The sequence below is a fragment of the Neofelis nebulosa genome, chromosome 4, assembly GCF_028018385.1.
Source record: "Neofelis nebulosa isolate mNeoNeb1 chromosome 4, mNeoNeb1.pri, whole genome shotgun sequence".
NCBI lineage: Eukaryota > Metazoa > Chordata > Mammalia > Carnivora > Felidae > Neofelis > Neofelis nebulosa.
The window spans coordinates 25071927-25095002 of record NC_080785.1 but is presented as its reverse complement, the minus strand read 5'-3'; the positions used below and the strand labels follow the sequence as shown (position 1 = coordinate 25095002).

Here is a 23076-nt window from a genome sequence, read left to right as displayed (position 1 = left end):
AATTGGCTCTTCTTTTTAGAAAATAGGAAAATACATAAAGGTATTTTATGTCCTAAGAAGCATGGAATAATTTGTCGTCCATGACTACCTGAGACTTCTCCTTTATTTAAATGGATTATTGGACACAACTTCTCATTATTATTGCCTTTGGGTAAACATCTGTTTTCTGGGAATGTGAAATGAGATTCTGGAGTTAGCTAGGTCTGAGATAGGAGTTGTCTGACCTTTGCTGCTGCTAAGTTACGGTCTAATGGAATGTGTTTGAGTAGAAAATCCTAAGCCCCCTCCCACCCCACCCCACCCCATACGCATTTAATTGTGGTAAAATGCGCATTACAAAAAATTTATCATTGTAACCATTTTTAAGTGTACTGTTTGGTTGCATGACAATACTCAACACTACCAAACTCCAGAACCTTTTCATCATGCGAAGCTGAAACTATGTACCCATTTAACAACACCTCCCCATCCCCTTCTGCCTCTAGACCTAGCAACCACCATTCTACTTTGTTTCTTTGAGTTTGACTACTCTACGTATCCCATTTAAATGGAACCATACAATATTTCTTTTTGTGACTGGCTTTTTTCACTTAGTATAATGTCCTTGAGGTTCCTCCAAGTAATAATAGCATGTGTCAGAATTCCCTTCCTTTTTAAGGCTGAATAATATCCCATTGTACGTATATACCACATTTCGTTTATCCAGTCAGTCGTCAGTGGACATTTTGGTTGCGTCCGCTTTTTGGTTATTGTGAATAATGCTGCTGTGAACATGGGATAGAAATATCTCTGAGACCCTGCTTTGAATTCTTTTTGATTGAATAATATACCCGGAAGTAGAACTGCTGGTTCTTATGGTAATTCTGTTTTTAATTTTTTGAGGCACCTGAGCAATATTTCTCCTTCGTGTCTCTTGATACGTTAGCAGTGGAGACTGAGGAAATAGAAGTCTCAGAGGTTTCTTTGTCTATACAGCTGCCTAGAGCTTAGCTTCGTGAATTTAGGCTGTCAGGTGTGCAAATGATGCATTTAACCTAGGTTTATCATTCATTGTTATGTTCACCTGGTTTCTAAATATGTATTTGTGTTTGTGGGCTGGGGAGTTGGCTGTGTGCATATAAACTGTTTTGTTTTGTTTTTTTAAACAGTGACTACAGTACAAATCGAGAGACCTGAATTTGGAGGTGGACACAGACGCCATGCGGGATGGTCTCTGATCACTGTGTGTGTAGTTTCAGGCATTGACCTCAGTTGTCATTGCTCTGTGCACGCTGTGCCTTTGATCAAGAAACTTTGTTTCATTTAGTAGGCCTCTATTTTCTCTGTGAAATACAGAGAGAGGGTGGTGTGTCTAAAGGAAAAAGACCTAGAATGTTAACTTCTATCTTGGAATCTTTTCTTAGCATCAAAACCAAGAATAATTTATATAAATGCAGAAGAGCTGGATCCTTTGGCTATTTTTCTTTGTGCCATTGGCAGGCATTCCTTAAGAATTATTATATTTTTCTTCATAATTCTCCTTGGAGGTCATGACTTACTTCTTTTAGTCCAATTCACCATTCTAACTTTGGGCTTTAGTTAATTTACCTGAATATGTCTTCCCTTTGTCTGAGTGACTCCTAAATGCCAGCTCATGGGTATGCTGGAGAAACGGGTGTGCGTTGAGCTGTAGTGAACGCAGGATGGCTTTTCTGTACTGGCTTTGCTCACCCAAGCAACACCCAGCCTCCAGAGCAACAGGGATTTATTGGAAGTCTTGACAGAGTGAATATGTTAGCCTCCACTTTTATTGCTTAGGTTCTCCAGTTCGGCCTTTTGGTGAGTGGAGACATTTTCTTCATTGACTGGCGTATATTTGCAGGGAAAATGTAACCTTTTGTTTTTATCCGTGTCTTAATAATATCCTCTTTTCCCCCAGTAATTCTTCTCAGATGCCATTAAGCAAATCCTCTTTCTTCGTATCCCTGAGCCTCTCGGTTTTAGTACCGCTCTTGTTTTAAAGACTGAGTGACACTGTGTGTATTCTACACAAAGGCATACATATCTCTGTATATTTGTGCTGCTTGTGTGGCTGGAACTCCTCCAGGGAGAATTCTGGACAAAATGATTTAATTTTCCCTGACTGCTGCTGACCTTGGAAATTTTGGACACCAATGCCTGTGACTGACACTGTACAGGGGAGGGAAAAGACCCTCACATGACTTCCATCCTCCAGACCAAAGCAGTGGGAGATGGTAGCTCTGATGAGGAGTGAGAAGAGCCTTACGGAGACACGAGGTTCAGTTTCCGGTATTGCTTCTAGGGCCCTAGCGTTCTTTGTTAGGGATATGATGGCATTCTAGTTAGGTATGGGGGTGGGTTATATGATGGTACGGTAAGGAGTAAGAGGATGGAGCGTTTGCGCAAACACTGATTACACTTTTTGCATATATTGCCTGCTTGTAAGGACTGAAGATTCAGAGGATTAATGAAAATACTAGCAGCTGTGCGATTCATATAGTGGTCTCTCTGTTTTTCTCTGTGATCCTCATCAGTTTTACTTGAAATACTTTCAGTTGTCAAAACTGTACTTTCCTGATTTTTATATGTGCCCATCATTTACCTCACACATAAACTAAGGAATATTTTGAGACCATTTGAATACTATGGTTGTCAAGTTGTTATCACTACTTCTAGTAATCTTTGCCAGTCTCAAATGGGTCCTTATATGTATTGTTTTCACATGTACATGTGGATCTCATGCCTGTGTATGCTTTTAATTAAATATTTGCCAAACTGGGGGCGCCTGGGTGGCGCAGTCGGTTAAGCGTCCGACTTCAGCCAGGTCACGATCTCGCGGTCCGTGAGTTCGAGCCCCGCGCCAGGCTCTGGGCTGATGGCTCGGAGCCTGGAGCCTGTTTCCGATTCTGTGTCTCCCTCTCTCTCTGCCCCCCCGCCCCCGTTCATGCTCTGTGTCTCTCTGTCCCAAAAATAAATAAAAAACGTTGAAAAAAAAATTTAAATATTTGCCAAACTGAATGCTTATCAGGAAGCAGTGATGTCCACTTAAATGAATGCCTGATGTCGGGAGAGACTCTCAGCCTCTCCACAGGCCCTGTATTAAGCTGGATTTCTACCTTTCCTCTCAGAATAGATAAAAGCATCTTCCCATCCAGCAAGGTGGTAGGGGGTAAGGAGTTCATTTTGTCAGAAATACATCAAATAAGAATGCTCCTCAACTCTGTGCTTACAGAGGTTTGTAAGCACTGTAGGTTAACATTCCATTGATGAAAATGGAATATGCTCACAATAGTTCTGACTCTGGGTGTGTGTGGGGGAGTTGGGAAGAGTAATTGTAGATGGAGGAGAGCCACGTGAATGTATGTGAATAAACAACCAGCCTTAACACCTAATTACGGTGATTTCAAAGGGGGGTGTTACACAGTACATCTAGGCTGGATTGGAGAGGTAGGAAGGGAGGGTTGTTGTTTCCTTATCTTTGCAGTGTAGATGTATAATTTTTTGTCATTATATCTGTAAATTGTTTAGGTTTCCCAGTTTGGCCTTTTGTAAAAATTGTTTTAAGAGAGATCAGAGCTCAGCGATGTCCTGATGAGACCCAAATTTCAGCCTTTTTATTGTGGTTATAAAAATAAATAGTTCTCATCTACCAAGTGATCATTTTCTCTCTAGTAATCAATACTCAGCAGAAATACTAATCACAAAAGTAGATTATTGCCTTAACCTGAGTTTCTAGGCACCATCCATCCATTAGAATAAATTCCAACCTCTTAGGGTAAAGAATTCTAGAATTAATGTCAGCAAATCGAGGATAAATAAAATTCAGCCATTGAATTGATAGAAGTTGCTGAAAAGTACCCTCATCAAATACAGAACAGATTTCACAATGATAGTCATAAATTAAAGGGTTTTTTTTTTTTTTCTTTCTACAAATTTATCCTCCCACCTGAAATTTTTTTTAGGAACTGAAAGTCCTAAAGCTTTCTAGTTTAGTCGGGTAACAGTTTTAAAAGAAAATGAAGGATAAACATTTTATTCTTATATCTGGTTTTTCATGCCATGTTTGTTCGTATTTGGTTTAAGAGTGTTTACAGGGATTCATAAAATGTAACAGAAGCTCACAGGAGAAAATTGAGAAAGAATCACAAAAGGGAGGATTATATAATAGAGGAACGAGGCCTTAGCCTCTTTAAGACTGCTGTGCCTTCAGGGAGAGTATAGGCTCACACAGTCCCGTGTGGCGACTTAAGAGCCTTGGGTGGCTCTCGAGCACTTGAATGGACCTGGTCCTGATTGAGATGTGCTGGACCTGCAAAATACACAGCAGATTCCAAAGACTTCATATCAAAGAAAGAAAATAATATCAATATTTTTTTCATATTGATTATTTGTTGATAGGATGTTTTGTACAGTGTTAGTTAAATATTAAACATAATTTCATCTATTTTTCCTTTTTTCGATGTTGCTAACTAGAAAATGTGAACGTGTATATGTTGCTCTCATTTGTGATTCACTGTTTTTCTTGTGACCTCGTGCTGTCTAGGACGAGGTTAGTTTGATGTCCTCTTATGAGGATTGAGTGGCTCCACAAGCACTTGTCTCTGAGTAGCTTGGCTGGGGGTTGGGGGTGGGGTGGTGGCGGGAGGCCGAGAGCATGCCCAGAAGCAGGACCTAGAGACTCCTTAGCAATTTGTTTTGAAGCTCATCCTATATTGAGGTGAATGGGTGATTAAAATTTGTTTCAAAATTAAAAATATATGTGTATCAGATTTTTACAATAAATACATAAGGTGGTTTTTAGCACGGAAGGAAGATTAAGAATATATAAATATTGATGAGTGTTGTGGAAGCTCCTGTTTTATACAGAGCAAAGGGAGACTGATCTCTGTGTTCATTGTCTTCCTAATTTAGTAAGGCAAGGAGTATCCTCTCAAAATACTTCTAGTTAACCTATTAATTAATTGAGATTATTCCCCACACTCTGCTTTAATTATCTTTGGTAAATAAAATCTCCAATAACTGGTACCTGCAAAATTAATCCGGAAAATGTGTAAATAAATACAAAATAGTGTATCATTCTTTAAAATAAGCCCTACTTATCTCTAAGTTGGGATGAATATGTATGAAGTACATATTCTTGTTTGCTGTGGCTCCTTAAGGAGAAAAGTATATTTAATTGAGCCTTTCTACCTAATGATTTCAGTAGTCTAATGATTTCAGTCAACATGCATCTTATTTATGCATATATGTATGTATTCATGTATTTATTTATCTCACATACACTTATTTAGCACTCACTTTGTGCCAGGCTCTCCTCTAAGAAAATCAGTACGTGTTTATCTGAAAATAACTGACACATAGAGCTTACTCGGAATCCGGCCGTGTTCTAAATGCCTTGTGTATACGAGTGCATTTCTTCCTGTAACTGTGAGGTAGGCAGAGTTATCCATGTTAAACTGAAGCACAGAGAAGTTAGGTAACTTATCTTAATTCACACAGCTCTTATGTAGAATTGCTGGGAACCAAACCTTTGCAGCCTGGTGACTCCAGAGTCCATGCTCCTATTTAAGCTGTATAAAATAGTGTTTTACTTACTTTTCTCTCCCAGGTGCATCAGCTGGACTTGCCCAGATGATGATACTGTCTTTTCTGGGGTTCATAGAAGCTTTTCATAACTACCTGGAAATTCTGTCATGAGAGTGATGGGTCATTTAAGAGCTTATTTCCAGAGGCAGGGTATTTATTATGGCTCTTTGTGAATTTATGATTGGCTGTGTGGAATAGTGGGCGGGGTTATATGGTAATTATGCAAAAGAGCCTTATATAACAGCCTTATATTAATACTAAACTCAGGCTGTGACCTCGAAATGTTGTAGATATGCAGTTGTTTTTCTCCCTTCTTTATCCTTTATACATAGTTCAGATTTTGTCATTTTGTCATTTCATTATCACCATCAGAAGGCCTGTGAAGGTCTTTGGTAATTTGATTTTTTTAGAGATCAGATGTATGAAGAATACACATCCATAGATCCTCAGAATTCTTTAGGTGTGGCCCAAAGCTATTCTGTTGAACTAAATTACTTCCATACTTTATAAGGTTGTGATTTAAATTTTGTCTTAAGTTTTCATCTTCATTCCTCTGAAAGGTCCTTGAAATTCCTTTGAAGGAAAATTCCACAATCTAATGGACTAAGGATGAATCAAATTAGATTACCTGCTTTTCTTTGAAAACATCTTTGAGAAACCAATAATATGGGAAACTACATGTATTTTGCTTACTTAACCTGTTAGAGGAGGGGCTGTGATTAAAGCTTCATCCCGATTTCAAAATACTCTTCTCCCCCACGTTTTGTTTTTTTTATTAAAAAAAATTTTTTTTAATGTTTATTTTTGAGAGGGGGCGAAAGACAGAGCACGAGTGGGGAAGAAGCAGAGAGAAAGAGGGGCCACAGAATCCAAAGCAGGCCCCAGGCTCTGAGTTGTCAGCACAGAGCCAGATGCGGGGCTCGAACCCACAAACCATGAGATCATGACTTGAGCCGAAGTCGAACACTTAACCGACTGAGCCACCCAGGCAATCTGTTATATAAAACCCCAGAAAGGTCAACAACTTGACAAAGTGGTCCTCAAAACTGAACCTTCTCATTTCAAAGGTGTTCTTTAGAATTTTCTGTCTGAAAGGGCTCCTGACTACATATATCCATTCACACAACAGATGTTTGTTTACAGTATGCCCTCCAGCCACTGTACAGGCCCTGTAACAACAGTTTTAGTAAAAGGCATGGCCTGCCTTCTCCTGGAGCTTACAATCTGTATTCCAGTTTACTGTAGTAAAGGTAAGGTAGGAATTACAAAGGTCCAAGAAAACACCATAGTATACACCATAACTGGCTAAGTTATCTTTTGAAATCCGAGAGTTGAGTGATACTCTAGAGTTCTAACCCAGTGGTTTAATTTTCCAGGTGAAAAAGGGGGACCCAAAGATGGGATGGGACTCTTTTATTTTTTATTTTTATTTTTTATTTTTAAAAAATTTTTAGCGTTTATTTATTTTTGAGACAGAGAGAGACAGAGCATGAACGGGGGAGGGTCAGAGAGAGGGAGACACAGAATCAGAAGCAGCTCCAGGCTCTGAGCCGTCAGCCCAGAGCCCGACACGGGGCTCGAACTCACAGACTGCGAGATCGTGACCTGAGTTGAAGTCGGACGCTTAACCGACTGAGCCACCCAGGCGCCCCTGGGATGGGACTCTTTTATAAGAGAACCAAGCAAGAGCCTAGGGCTCCTTGGAGTCATTGCTCCAAGATCAGAGATCAGGCCCTTTGTGTTAGGAACATGTAAAATACTTGTATACTAAACATTCTAGGAGTACCTTCGCTTGAAAAATGAGGAACCTGTCTGCATTCACCTGCTACTTTTTAACTCCTGCCGTTCCGTATGTACTCAACCCACAAGCACAAAACTCAGGTTATCTTTTATTCAGTTAAAGACCTTGCTAAGATTTACAATTTTGATTGAAACTGTTGAAATTGTGGCTCTTTTTCAAGTGATTGACAAGTCAGTGATGAGTATCTAGAGATGGCTCCAAGGTAGAGAAATAGATCTCGGTATCCACAGGAGAGGGACATAAATGCTAATTACACATTGACTTTAAATCTTGGTTTGTCATAGCTGCCTGCACGTATGTGTCTTGGCTGTGGGCTGTTCTCAGGGCTTCATTTGTATTTGAGATTTACTTTAATAATGTTGCCTCCCCAATGGGCTCTTTAATCTTGTATTTTCAGTTCTTTTTCTAGATAAAGGAAAAAATTGGGACATGAATATAATTATTAATTCTTTAGGTTATTGAGGATTAAAGTTTTGTTTGGTCTTCCCACTTAATTTTCCTGAAAGACTGTTTTTGGGATAGGGTGCCTTTTGGCCTTCTGAATTGGAAGATGGTCAGGTGTTCGTTTTTGTTTATTATCATTACCATCACCCCCCCCCCCCCCGTCTGTCCCTCCCCCCCCCTCCCCCAACATCATCAGCATTACTCATATGGCCTTCTGGATGAATTTTTGTAGCGCCTGTCATTCCTTGGCCTGTCCTTGGCCTGTATTAACTCTCACCAGCTGCATACAGGGCAACTATTAAAACCTCTTTGTTGGGAAAAACAAAAAACAAAAAAACCCCTCTTTGTTGGAGGTACTAGTTGTTAGAACCCATCCTGCCCTGCCCCCGTCTGATCATATCCCTCACATTTACCTGTCTCCTTAGCTTTCGACAAGTTGATGAGACCTAGAAGTAATTCCAGTGTATACAACTGACTTTAGGAGTCTTCTATATATCTTCTTCTTGCCTCTGTTGTTGTATTATGACAGCACTTCTCATAAGAAAGATTTACCTTACCTTCAGCCCTTAATTGGCTTTCTCTCCAGTAGGGCTCCCTGTTGCTTTTAAACCATTATTAGATGGAGCATTCAAGTGAGTGATCTGACAGTCCGAATTTTGAGGCAGCTGTCCTTTTCAAAATTTCCGTATTCATTTTTAAAATGAGTTTTTGAGGAACAGACAGATTGAAAGGATTTTAATGGTGCTCACCAGCACTGAGCTGAACTTGAGGTCTATGCAATATGCTGTCTTCGAGCTGATCAGTGAGAACTAAAGACATGTTTAGAAAACAAGATTCTGGACTTTCTGACTGTGAGGATGGCTTCAGGATGCTTGATCCAATGTATTTTCGGTGCAGATGTGTAAACCTTGGCCATGGCCAAAACCAGGTATATATCTTAATTCTATAAACCAGACCCTGTATGTTTGTTAAAGGACACCACATACTTGTTTCTTCTTCTTAAAAGTTTTCATAAAGAAAGATCATTGCTCGGTGTGTCTGTATCCGTATATTGTCTATTAGGATTAAACAACTTTCTCATTTTAGGTTCCTAGCTTCCTAATCTCTTTGTTGTGTTTGTTCACTTTTTTGGTGTTGGAGACTCATTTAATGAGGACACTCAAGACCTGGCCTGGACAGAGTGGGGAGTGCCCTGGAATTGGTCAGGCAGGCAGGCAAGGCATGTGGGTAGCAGGCCCACACCTGACCCCAGGAAGGGATGTCAGGTGGTGGGGAGTGGCTCAGGCAGGTAGACCCACCAGCGGGCCTGAAAGCCCTTAAAGGAGTATCTAAGCCAGGTGGTGAGTGCCCAGGCCAGAGCTTAGTCCAAGGAGGCAGGGCTGGGTTTGGGTGGGGGCTCCCAGGGCCGAGGGACTGACATTGCCAGGAGCCTACCCGAGTTGTGTCTGGAACTCAGGGCGTGTCTGCCAGATGGACTCAGGTAGCTTCTGGAGGCAGCTGTCGAGGTGGTCCTTCTCCTCCAGGTGGTCCAGACAGGAGTTGGGTCTGGTCCAAGGTGGAGTTAATGGCAGCATATTTCTGCTTCCCCGAAGCCATTGTCCTCACCTTCTGCACCTGCCTCCACTGGCGCTCCCAGCTCCCTGTTGGGTCCTGACATTGTGGTCTTATGTGCCATGCCCGGCTGAAGGTAGAGGTGTCGGATGGAATGTGGGGCCACCCTAAACTGTTTGTATGCATATCTTTTTTTCAAAATTAAAAAAATTTCCTGGTCCCTTCAAGCCTTCCCCCTCAAAACTTCCTAACTGCAGCTCTTGGTACTGAGTGTAGTTAGCTGTGTCATTTTATTTACGTGCAGTGATACCAGTCCCAAGCATCCTTGTGATTGTCATCTTGTTTGTTCTCCTTAATGTTTCTTAACTTGGTTCTAGAGTAGTTATGGTAGACTGAAATTATGTGCAGTTTTTCTGTAGAGACATTTCATATTTAAAAAAAAGCAGATCATCAGGGGTGTTGAAAAGGTTAAAGAACTGTTTTACATAATGTTATCTAGGAGTCCTGCAGGAATATGGCCAACCTCTGTCAAGTGTAACTTCCGTGGGACCTTAAATGTTTTGCCATTTGACTTTCTCTTTTGGTGTTAACCTTCTTTTTTTTTTTTAATTTTTAGAGCAGTTTTAAGTTCATAGCAAAATAGAAGGTACGGAGCGTTCCCATATATGCCCTACCTCCACACAGCCTTCCCCACTATCATTATCCCCCACCAAAGTGGTACATTTGTTACAACTGATGAACCTACATTGATACATCATCAGCTAAAGATCATATTTTAACTTTAGGGTTCACTCTTAGTATTCCACGTTCCATGGATTTTGAGAAAGGTACAATGGTATGTATCTATCATTATTGTATGATGCAGAATAGTTTCACTGCCCTAAAATCCCCTTGTGCCTTTCCTGTTTTTCCCTGTCTCTTCCCTCTATCCCCTGGCAACCTCTGATCTCACTGTCTTTATCATTTTGCCTTTTCCAGAATGTCACATAGTTGGAACCATATGATATGTAGTTTTTTTCAGGTTAGCTTCTTTCTCTTAGTAATATGCATTTAAGATTCCACTATGTCTTTTCATACCACGATAGCTCCTTTGTTTTTAGTGCCGAATAATACTCCTTTATCTGGATGTACCACAGTTAATTTATATATTCATCTACTGAAGGACACCTTAGTTGCTTCCAAATTTTGGCAGTTATGAGTAAAGATGCTATAAACATGCTTATGCAGGTTTTTGCATGAACATAAGTTGCAGCTTATTTGGATAAATACCAAGGCATGTGATAGTTGGAACATATGGTAAAATATGTTTAGTTTTGTGAGAAACCACCAACCTGACTTTCAAAGTAGCTGTGCTGTTTCGCATCCCCATTAACCATGAATGAGAACTTCTGCTCCTCCACAGCCACACCGGCATTTGTTGTCAGTGTTCGGATTTTGGCAGTCCTGATGTAGCTCTAGCTCTTCAGTGTTGTGATTTGTATTCCCCGAGTGATAGGTGATGTAGAGCATCGTTGCCTTCCGAAGGTCTTTGGTGAGATATCCAGGTCTTAGGCCCATTTTTAAATCAGGTTGTTCCATTTTCTCACTGTTGAATTTTAAGACTTCTTTGCATATCTTGTTTCACAGTCCTCTGTCAGATAAAGACTTTTGCAGATATTTTCTCCCAGCCTGTGGTTCAGCTATCTTTTAATTGTTATTTTTTAAAATGTTAATCCCAGAAAAACTGAGTGAGGTGATCCTTGACAACTGGGCAGGCCCACCTGACTGCTAGTGAGCTGTGTTGCAAACTCTCAACCTTAACTCCCTTGCTTCTCTGTTTTCAGGTCAATGTGACTGTGGACTACATTAGACCAGCCAGCCCAGCCACAGAGACGGTGCCTGCCTTTTCAGAGCGGACATGTGCCACCGTTACCATTGGAGGAATGTGAGTGTTGTAACTGGCAGGGGCTCAACCACAGCTACGAGTTGTGCTCATTTAAGTGTCTCCTTCCTATCCTCCCTCATTTCCTTTCTGTTGCTCTTAACACAGTGGTTTATAATTGTTATGTCTGTGTAGCACTTTACATTTGCAAAGCATTTTATAATCATTCATTAGCTAATCATATTCCTTCATTATTGTCATTTAAGATTTATTGGGCTCTGTGTGCTTGGCACTATGTAGCGTATATTATTACTATTAATAATGCCATTTATTGAGTGTCAGTCAGGCCCTAGGTACTATCTGACATTAGGTAGAAAAATTATCTGCACATTAGTTTAGGAAGTTCAATTACGGACCAGAAAAGGGGGGGTGGAGAGGGGAAGAAGAAGAAAAAGAAGAGTTCATTGGGCATTTTCTTTATATAGATGTCTGTAATCAGTAGATGATGGGGACTTTCTTTCTCTTCTGTGCTGGCTGTATCCTGTTATATTCCAGAGTCTCTTGGGAACTTGGTTGATGAACAGTTTTTAAAGGGAGGTATCTGATGGGGGAAGAAGGAAGCCTGCAGCCTGCTGGGCCATGCTTGCACAATAAATATTAAAACAGTCAGTCCCCAGTAGTAATTCTTACTCTGCATAAAATACACCAGCATGATAATTGTTTCCATCTCTAGTTAACAATCTTAAATGCTGTTTGTTACCAAACTGGTATTTTTCTTCTCTTTTACGGGGGTATAGTGGAGGAGAAGAAAAGAATAGGTTTCTTCTCAAAACAGGGATTGTCTTATTGAAAGTACAATGGAGCCCATTAGGAGAAACACCTCTAAGCCACAGCATTCTTCTGAAAGAGAGGACCTTGTAGCTAATTTACCTTCTAGAAACTCTCCTACCAAATAGGAGCCTTCTCTGCTCATCCGTGCTGTCACGCTTGAAAATAATTATTTTTTAGCCATTGTTATCACTCCTGTATTTATGTAAACATTACTGTTCACACAACCATCAGAGACTTCGTGGAGAGGAACTCAGTATAGGATTTTGTTGTCATTACCTTAACACCATCACAAGTGACATGTTTTGTTAGCAGAATCTTGACAAATAAGATGATTTTGAAATGGGAGAGACTAGGACATAGTTTGGTCATTTTTCTGCCTGTTTAACTTGCAGTAATGATTATTGCCACTTTGTCACCACTTCTTAGGAGTTACGTGCGTGCTACTCTACTATGGAGAGCTGGAAAGTTAGTATTCTTATATGTTAAAATTTTTAACTGTCACGAGGAATCACCTCAGTAGATAACAGCTCTTATTATCTAATTACTGGTAAAAACAACAGCATCACTACTGTAGAAATGCACACCTTTATTTTTGGTAGATGGTTTCCATTCATTTCAGCAATCCATTAAAGTGGATTATTTCATTTAGTTAGCACTGAGGTGTATTTTTAAAGTAAATTTACACTGCTTAAATATTACATATTCTGGGGATGCCTGGGTGGTGGCTCTGTCGGTTAAGCGTCTGACTCTTGACTTGGACTCAGGTCATCATCTCAGGGTCAAGAGATAGAGCCTTGTGTCAGGCTCTTTGCTGTTGTGGAGCCTGCTTAAGATTCTCTCTCTGCCTCTGCCCCTCCATGTGCATGCACTCTCTCTCAAAAATTTACATATTCTGAGTGTGTTATGGGGATTTTTTTTTTAATACAGGACAGTTTGAAACAGCTAGTTTAAAAATTCCATAGTAGGGTATTATGGGCATGCTCCATGCCAGGACACCTTGAGGTTTCAACTGTGTTGATCTTGACTTTGTTGGAGATTACTCCTTCAGGCTAACATGTCTCTCTGCAAAGGCTAAGTGACTGTTCTAGCCAAGGTTTTGGTCTGTAATTAAGCCTTCATAAGAAGTTTTCAGCCTTTGGGGCGCCTGGGTGGCTCAGTCGGTTAAGCGGCCGACTTCGGCTCAGGTCATGATCTCGCGGTCCGTGGGTTCAAGCCCCGCGTCGGGCTCTGTGCTGACAGCTCAGAGCCTGGAGCCTGTTTCAGATTCTGTGTCCCCCTCTCTCTGACCCTCCCCTGTTCATGCTCTGTCTCTCTCTGTCTCAAAAATAAATAAACGTTAAAAAAAATTAAAAAAAAAAAAAAGAAGTTATCAGCCTTTTTTTCGATTTGGTTGGTCAACACAGGTTGATTGTCTTTTTTTTTCTTTCTTTTTTTTTAAGTTTATTTTTTGAGGGAGAGAGAAAGCATGCGGACGCGCACAGGTTGGGGAGGGCAGAGAGAGGAGGAGACAGAGAATTGGAAGCAGGCTCCATGCTGACAGCGGAGAGCCTGATGTGGGGCTTGAACTCACTAACTGTGAGATCATGACCTGAGCCCAAGTCAGACGCTCAACTGACTGAGCCACCCAGGTGCCCCCACAAGTTGATTGGTCTTAATTGACAGGAAAGATCGTCTGTACTTCAGGTTCTTGGCAGAGATGATAACCTTGACTTTACCTCTCAGTTCTTGTAACTGGAATATAAAAAGTACTATTTTTGTATGATTTACCAAAGTATTGACCAGTGTGTCGATTCTTCTGGGTCCCTTAATTGTCTCCTTGGATAAGATCACCCTAAGCAGGGTGCCTGGAAAGCATTATGAGTTACTTTATAGAGTTGTTTCTACTAACTAGACTTTGTGAAGCAGTTACTGGTGTGCATTCAGGGGAAATAACTGAGATTTACTGATACTTTGGAGAGAAACTCTCACTAGACAGTAAGCTCCCTGAAGATAGGGATTTTTGTCATTTACATTCCCTTTTGTAGTCTTAGTATTCAACATATGGTAGGAGTTTCAATAAATTTTTGAATTATTTATTGTATTGCAGAGTATCCCTTTATGAAGCATAACAGGAATACTTAGATGTCTCATTACCTGGGACACTTATTTCTGTTGAGCCCTGAGTTTGTTGTTACGTAATCAGTACTGGAAAAGTTATATTAGATAGTTTTCATTTTTTGTTTGGTTATTGGGACATCATTGCTTAAAGATAGGTCATGTCTGGAAAACGAACATTTTAATGCTTCTTACGCTTTTTATGTTTCAGTCGTACTCATAGCTTCTCTTTATTTTCCCTTTGCCTTGATTGTGTTTTATTATTTTTCTGAATTTTCTGTACTTCGGCAGTCAATCCAAATAAAATTGTACAAAAGTTGTATGAATAAATAATAATGTTCAAATACTCAGCTTCTATTCAGAATTTAGGTATACTAACAGTCTTCTGAGTGGTAATGGTTAACTATTCAAAAACATTGGCTAGAGAAGGGATTTTTTTTTTTAAGTTTATTTATTTATTTTGATAGAGAAGGCATGAGCAGGGGAGGGGCAGGGAGAGAGGGAGAGAATCCCAAGTAGGCTCCACACTGTCAGCACAGAGCTCAATGTGGAGCTCGATCTCACCAACCATGAGATCATGACCTGAGTCAAAATTAAGAGAGTGACACTTAACCAACTGAGCCACCCAAGTGCCCTGAGAAGGAATTTTTTTTAATCTAAAATACTTTCATTTCATTTTAAGCATGAAAATGTGCATATATTTCTGAATCTTTGATACATGGGAAGAGTAGATCAACTATTTGATAACATGAAAAATTGCACAGTTTCCTTTTTAGAAGGAGTTTCTAGAAGAAACTCTTAAAAGGAGTTTCCTTTTTAGAAGCTGACAGCTAAGAGCCTGGAGCCTGCTTCAGATCCTGTGTCTCCCTCTCTGTGTGCCCCTTCCCTGCTTGCACTCTCTCTCTCAAAAATAAATAAACATTAATAAAAAAGGAGTACTTGAAAACACTGATTATCAAACCCTAGATTTTTGTGATTTACACCCCCCTCATTTATTTTGCAACCATTTTATTTTTTTTTTATTTAAAAAAAAAATTTTTTTTTTTCAACGTTTATTTTTGGGACAGAGAGAGACAGAGCATGAACGGGGGAGGGACAGAGAGAGAGGGAGACACAGAATCGGAAACAGGTTCCAGGCTCTGAGCCATCAGCCCAGAGCCTGACGCGGGGCTCGAACTCACGGACCGCGAGATTGTGACCTGGCTGAAGTCGGACGCCCAACCGACTGCGCCACCCAGGCGCCCTGCAACCATTTTAAAGCTGTTCATCTTATTGAACCTTTTCAAAGTATTCAGCTGTTTTCATAAACACATGTTTTTTGTGTACTCATTTCAATTAACAAAATATTTGATGAAGTACATAATTAAAAATAACAAGCATAACCAGTATATATAGTTTTGCGGACAGAAACAAATGGCTCAGCAGGTTGGGACAGAAGTGCACAGGTCTGAGTGGTCCTCAGTCATTCTGTTTGGCATCAGCTGAAATCCTAGAATTTGTGGGTCAGTTCAGGGAAGGTTAGGGGAGCTCCTGTAGTAATGCTGTCTGGGAAAGACAGTCTTTGTTCAAACTTGTTACAATGTAGAATTATCCTCTGTAGGCTTATACACCTACATGTGGGCTTTCTTAACATCTAGAGGCTTTCCTGTTATTCAAGAGATCAGCTGGGCTCTGGCTGTGGAAGAGCTTCTCTCAAGCTGCTGATCGTAGGGTAATGAGAAGGAGGCAGATGAGATGGAGTCGCTCTCAGTTATTTCAAAGCAGATTTTTAAGTGTATTTCACATGCTAAAGTGTGTGAATTGTCTGTATCCTCAACAGGGTTCGGTCTAGTCCTTCTCTTTTTCTTTTTGGTGTATGAGAGGAGGTTGAGTCACAGGATCTCTGTGAGGCACCTCTGGTGTGACAGTCTTCTGCTCCCATCTCTTGCCCTCTAGAGAATCAATGGAAACGAGGTTCATCATTCCTCTAATAGATTAACATTTTTTTCTTGATTAACTTCACTGTAGAGTTGGCAAGAGTTGTTATCTGTTAATCAAAACAGTTTAAATAAAAAATAAAAAGATCAAACTTCGAGTTGTTTCTCATTCTCCGGCTCCCGGGCTGGGAATTAGCTGAGCCTTTTAGGCCTGGTTTGTGACATGAAGCTGTCAAGATGGCGCTTCCTGTTAATTACTTTTTATTGTATTTAAGACACTTAAATAACTCTTCTTGTGATTTAGTCTTCTATGTAATTAGCTTCAGTGATTAAAATCTCATTCTTTCTTTATTGTCAGAGCCTTCTTGAAGAGTGAGATTTTTCTGGGGTGACCTTTTCTTGTGCTGGACTTCCCAATTACTTGGAGCTCCAATTTGGCGAACGCATATCAGAATCTATTAACTAGTTGCTCACCTCTTTCTGCATGTCACCTTTTCAAAGAAAGGTCTTAAAATTTTTTCACGTTTATAAGGGGCACCTAAAATATATAACTTAGGGGGTTAAACCTCACATACTCACATGAATACTTATCACCACTCCAACCCTGGAAAATTGTAACGGGTCCAGCAAATGCAGTACCACTAAGATACTTCCCAGTGGTTTCCATTATGTGAAGTATTTCACAATGGTAGGAGACCGTGGACTTGACCTGTTTTTGGAAAGTAAAGAATGGCATATAGATGGAAGCGTACAATAGGAATAGTTGGAAAATGCCTGTTTTTGTACAATGTCATTTTGGCGGCGGGGGGGGGGGGGGGTGATTTTTTCCCTGACATTCTTTTTGAAACCATGTTTCCCTCTACTGCTTTCCTGCACTGCCTTTGTGCTGTCTTTGAATCTTGCATAAGCACTGCTCCCTTGATGTCCACACAAGTATGAGGCCTTGCTGCCAGAGGTATTGTCGAAGATCTTTTGGGCTTGGGACATCTTAGTTACCGCTTTGTTCTAGTGACTATCATCCAGCAGCCTCAAAGCCATCCTGTGAACTTTTTTTGTGTCTCTTTGGATTCTTCCTAGATAGAGCTCATCCGTTATTAGATTTCTATAAACCAGTCAGACTTGTAGCGAATGAGACTTCTGCTTCTGGTTTTCTATGGCTTTGGTTCTGGTTCGCAGGAATACTTCTTTCTTCAAGTGTTCTATTAAGTGACTGAAGCTTGAAGTCAGGTCTTGTCCTTCTTCTAGAATAATCCTTTTCTAATCCTAGTTTGGTTTTCCTTGGCCACAGTAGAATTAAGTGTCCTATAATCCCCAGCGTTTCTGGCTTGAGTTCTGTAGCTTTAAGGCTTTCACAATCAGACCAAACCTCCTCTCTCTTGAGTTTTCAAATCTTAAAATATACTAATATCTGACTTTCAGGCTAAACATAGGAAGAAAGTGGCCTCTTGAAACCCTATTTTCGGGACTAGGGTTTTGACTTAAGAGTTGCCTGCACCATCCCGAAGGCACTCTTTTAGCGCCTGAAGAAGTGCGGAGACCTTATTAATGTCACTGACTGGGCCATGAGGTAGAAACTGTCTGGTTGCCAGCCCTTTTCTCAAGATTTATTCCTTATACTTTATCAGATTTATTGGGGGCTTTTTACCCCCCATTTTTTCCTGCTGTGAAGGAAAAGGGACACATCAGAATAAGGGTCCCCCTGGGACCTTTAATTAGAAACCCCTAACCTCCCCCGCCCCCAATTAAAAATATGTTAGATTGTTTACTGGAGCTCATAGGCTGTTTGATTTGTGTAATTGCTTCTGCTGTGTTTGGTAGAGGTATGCCTATCCACCATCCTGAAGACACTGGAAGCTTCTGTGGTATTTAGTTTAGAATACCATGGAAAGAAATCGTTGAATAACTGGGTCTGTCTCCTGCTAGCTCAGTCAGGTATAGTGATCATTTTAAGAGACTGGTTCATAAAAGCACTTTAAGAAGGACCTTAGCTATTGCAATGGGGGTAGGGTGGGAATCAGGAAAATACTCAGTTTCAGACAGATCACTCTCTCATATGTTTTGTGGCTATCTATGGAAATTTCATGCTACCAAATGTTATTCCTTTAAAGACCTCTTGGTTTCAGTTTACTGTATTATCTTCATCTCTATATGGAAGTTGAGTTAAGCTTTTCGTGAGAGAATCCTTGGATCATCTGAATCAGCAGAATCCATTGCTCAGCTCTGTGTTTTCCCTGTACCTGTCTACCAAGAACAGTAGATTTGTGTTTATTCATTCAAGGAATATTTGAACACCTACTGGGTGCCAGGCACTGGGAATATAGCAACAAATGAAGCAACAAACAGTTGCACCCGATGAGGTTCTCCCAAATGCTCTTCTTTCTTGGGATTTCTTGGCACTGATTCGTGCAGCCTCAAGCATCCTTGTGGGTATTCGCTGGCTTTGCTGCCCTCAGAACCTTGTTTATGTAGAGTTTTGCGTTAAGGAACACAAGTGACTTTATTTAAACAGTGCCTGAAAATGTTGTTTTCTGTTCAGTTTTGCCAGGGACTTGTAGAGACTTTACTGCTCAGAAATAGGATAAAATAAAATGAAACATAGTTCCTCTTTATATCATTATTTTTAGATGAATCAGTAAGTCATTTTGTCAATAGACAAAATGAGATGCTAGAGTGACTACTCACTGGTACCCATCTGCCCTTTTCCTCCTCACATTATAGTTCCTGGCTCATTCAGTGTACGTACAGCTCTGTGAATGCTGACAGCTCCCCTGTGGTTCCCATCCTGCTGCATGTTCGCTTTGGGGCTTAAAGCACCGCTGACTTTCCCCACTGCCTCCCAGAGATGCTTGCGTAGAAGTATAGACGCTAACTTCTTTGCAGTGTCTGCTTTTCACTCTTGGACCAGTTATCCTTATAACTTTCAATGAAAAAATGTTTGAGTTTAAGCCATATGTATTTACTTCCTTACCTAAAAGATGAATATTTTTGAATGTACTGTTACTTCCATCCTTGAACCCCCAATTTTGTTATATTATTTAAGTTTTACCATTAGTGAACTTTATAAAGTTCAGTTACTGTTTCTGATTAACTTTACAGAGTATTTCCCCCTCTGAAAGATTACAGAGTTAGAATGCTACCTTTTTCTGACTCCTCATTCCTTTTAAAAGTTTTTCTATTTCAAGGGGCACCCTTGGGTGGCTCAGTCGGTTAAGCATCGGACTTTGGATTAGGTCATGATCTCATGGTTTGTGAGTTTGAGCCCCAGGTTGGGCTCTGTGCAGACAGCTTGGAGCCTGGAGCCTGCTTCATATTCTGTGTCTCCCTCTCTGCCTCTCCCCTGCTCACGCTCTCTCTCTCTCTCGCTCTCTCTCAAAAATAAATAAATGTTAAAAAACATTTTAAAAAAGATAAAAAAATTTTTTCTATTTCAGATTTATTTGCATTTATTGTTTTCTCTTCTGTCAGTGTAATTGTCTTCTAAGCTTTGCTTGTAAGTTGATCCAAAAATTTTACCCTCCACCTACCCCTGCATAGCAGTTTTAAGTTGGTTCAAGTAGGATAGCGTGAGAAGACACACACACAAAGAAATCCTGTGTCATTATATCCCCAGGGAAATGATGAGTGAATTCCCTGTGTGTGTGTCTCTGATGTGTGTATGTCCATCTCTTTCTCCATTTTGGGCTTCTTCATATGCACCTGCCCCTTGTATCTCAGTTCCTTCTTTTTGTTGTATTCCCTTTTCATTTGGTGAAGAACCTTGATTTTACATGTGTGGGTGGTAAAGTTTCTGAATTTCTGCATGTCTGAAAATGTCTTAATTTTGTCCATTTTCCTGATTGCTAGTTTCAGTATGAAATTCTAGCTTCAAAACTGTTTTCCCAAGAGCTATGAAGGCACGTTGTTCTATTGCTTTATCAGTGTTTATGAGAATTCAATTTCCATTCCTTTAAATCTCCATTTTCTTTTTTTTCTTCAGTCTCTGGAAGCTTTTACAATTTTCTGTTTATCTTTGGTTTTCTGAAAATTTATTAAAACATTTCTAGTGTGCCCTTTTTCCTGCATACTCAGTGGGCCAAAAATACTCATGTCTTCCTTCAACTTGGAGATTTTTTTTCCTATTCTTTCTTGAATTATTTTCTTTCTCTCTCTTTTGACTCTGACTCCGGAAATTCTATCAGTATTGTATCTTATGCTTCATATATGTGTAAATTTTCTTTCGTTTTTTTAAAGACCTCCTTTGCATTTTGTTCTATATAGAAGGAACTGTCTTCAATGTTATCTTTTGGATTGCTTAACCAACCAGCCATGCATATTTTCCCTCACACTCACCCTTAATTCATTCATCTCATTCATTTACTTACTCATTAGTTCATTTATCAAGCAGTTATAAAATGCTTGGTATGTACTAAGTACTGTGTTAAATATCAGGAATGTATTGGTAGTTCTAAAACTGAAATGATTTCTTCTGCTATGAAATTTACAGAGACTGTTCTCTTAACCTAGCTTATTTTAATTGTTTATTTCAGCATTCATATTAAGATTTTTTGTGAAGTGTTTTAATAGCAGCCTGTTCTTAGTCCATGAACATAATACTTTCTCTGTCTCTGAGAGTATTATTTCAAAATTTAAAAACTGGGGCACCTGGGTGATTCAGTCAGTTAAGCGTCTGACTCTTGATTTCGGCCCAGGTCATGATCTCACAGTTTGTGGGATCAATCCCCATGTCCGTCTGTATACTAATAACTCAGTCTGCTTGGGATTCTCTTTCTCTCCCTCTCTCTGCCCCTCACCCCCCTCAAAATAAATGAACATTTAAACAATTTTTAAAAACCCTCTTCCATTGAATTATCTCCCATGACTAATTGTTCTGTTTATTTTGTTCCATTTCTCTCATAAATCCTCAAGTATTTGGGGAGCCTTGATTTATATGTATGCAGGAAGGACCAGATGGGAGTTGGCATGGTGTGCCTCTGTAGGTGTATTTACCTGCTTCCCCAAGGCATCTCTTTATGAAAGGACATAGGTGAGAAGGAAGTATCAGAGGCAGCCCTCCTTTGGGGTGCCTGAAAGTGTTTGGACCTGGAACGTAGAAGAAACAGGCAATTTTCAGACCCCGCTAAAATTGTCAAAGCAAATGCTGAGTTCCTTGGCTGGTAAAGAGCTTACGTGTACTTGACTGGGTGGGGTGAGAAGGGGATGTGTTGTGCTTGTCTGACCGTGTCAGATGCTGTGCCTCTGCACCTCTTAAGGCTACAACCTCCAGCAGAGGTCCTTTGCCAGTAAAGTCACCTACCTTCTGTTCTAAGAACCTGTGTTTCTGTGAAGTGACTTGTCCTATACATGACCTTGGTAATCTGGGGACTCTTACTGGCATAATGTTGAAATTGTGTTGGTGTAGAAACAATATTCCCATATAGTTTAAAATATTGAATCTATAAGGGGTAAGCCTTCTCACATTTAAAGTGAGAGCTTTAGCAATACAGAGACTTATACAAAGAAAAATCTCAGAATGTGAAGTTGAGAAATCTACAGCCGTGTTTTCCTTTAGTGTAAGTCATGACTGCTTTAGTGTCTTCAGAAACCTTTATGCTTTCTGCTTGGTTAACCTTGATAGCACCCTGCAAGGGTAGTTGGAAAAGCTGTGAAGACTCTTCTTCCAGTCTTTGACAGTGGATTAATGAAGCCTACAGTTTGATTCAGATTTTATATTGTGATTATAATGGTGTCTATTGGAAACAAAGCCCCTCTAGATGGAGAGCCCTGGGGTTTAAGGCTACTCTGCCATTAGATATTTAACTGTAGCCCTGTTTATGTTAGGGTTATTTTTGCTAGTACTTGGACTAGAAAGTTCCACCGGGTTTAAGTAGTCTGCCCATAATCCAGTTTTTCTTCTTAAGCCCTGTTTGTCGAGGAGTTTTAGGTGGTTTCCTGGATTGTGAACTATTCAGGAACACACATAAAAGTAGTGATATAAGAAATGCCTCTACTTGCCGGTAGATTATTTCTTGGGTATTTGCCAAGGGTCAGAACCCTCTGCTCTTAATAACTTCGTGGGCATCATAGGGACAGGAAAGAGGCTGGCTGATCCAGCTCTTTTGAATGAAGGTCCTGATTAATTGCTCAGATGATGTCCCCAAAGTCTCCTCGCTGTGGTGCTTTGTATTTTGTCAATAAAGGCCCTTGGGGTGCTGCCAGTTCTCCACCAATCAGATCCCATCTGCTTTCTGTCTTTCAGGATTTGTGCAAACTTTCTGATATGCTGTTAACACGCTTTCTTGTTTTCTAGCACCGTTAGAGCTCTATTCTTGTCCATATCTGTCTTTTCTGTCATTTCAGTGGGACCTTGTAAAGAATGTCATGTGGACATAAGTTCTCAGTCTGCCATTCTGACCTCCCTCAAGCATTCTTTCTTCTTTCAGATAATGCAATTGATGTGATAAGGAGAGGGGACATTTGACATGGTTACCAATAAGCAAAGATCCTGTGTCTTTCATATGCCATTTTTTAGCACCTTTCTCTTTATAATTCCCGTGGCCAGCATAGTACAAAGTGATAAGGTAAATAGGACTGGATTTTTTATAGATTTCTTCTCTCTCCCGGTAGTGATGCTGCTTAACAGCGATTTGCTCCAGTTCATTCTGAGTGCTTTTTTTTTTTTAATAATATTGTAACCTTTCTAAAAGTTTAGAAAATGAAGGGAAATTACCCATTATTTAGTTATGCTAATATAATAGTTATTGTGTGGGGGTTACTCCTTTTGAGTGCTGGTTATTTTTTAAGAATTTAGTGTAGGAACAGGTAAATTGACTACTTTGCCTAGTGCTGACAAGAAGTCTAAGGCAAGTGATAAAAGTAGGCTTTGGAGATGAACAGATGTGAAGTAAAACCTCAGCTCTGCTCCTGGATAGCTGTCCATGTTGGGCCTTAGCTTTTTATTATATAATTTAGATATAATAATCTCACACGTCATGGGGTAGTTGTGAGGATTAAAT

At 40.1% G+C, this 23076-nt stretch overlaps 1 protein-coding gene and 1 pseudogene across 1 annotated transcript in view; one reads left to right on the top strand and one right to left on the bottom strand.

The window, feature by feature from the left end:
- Positions 1-23076, top strand: part of SND1 (staphylococcal nuclease and tudor domain containing 1) — a 425421-nt gene that overhangs the window by 178056 nt on the left and 224289 nt on the right. The window contains exon 12 of the mRNA XM_058724394.1: positions 11206-11306. Coding sequence (XP_058580377.1) covers positions 11206-11306 — 101 coding nt within the window. The remainder of the gene's footprint in view (positions 1-11205; positions 11307-23076) is intronic.
- Positions 9160-9488, bottom strand: LOC131508319 (bublin coiled-coil protein-like; annotated as a pseudogene).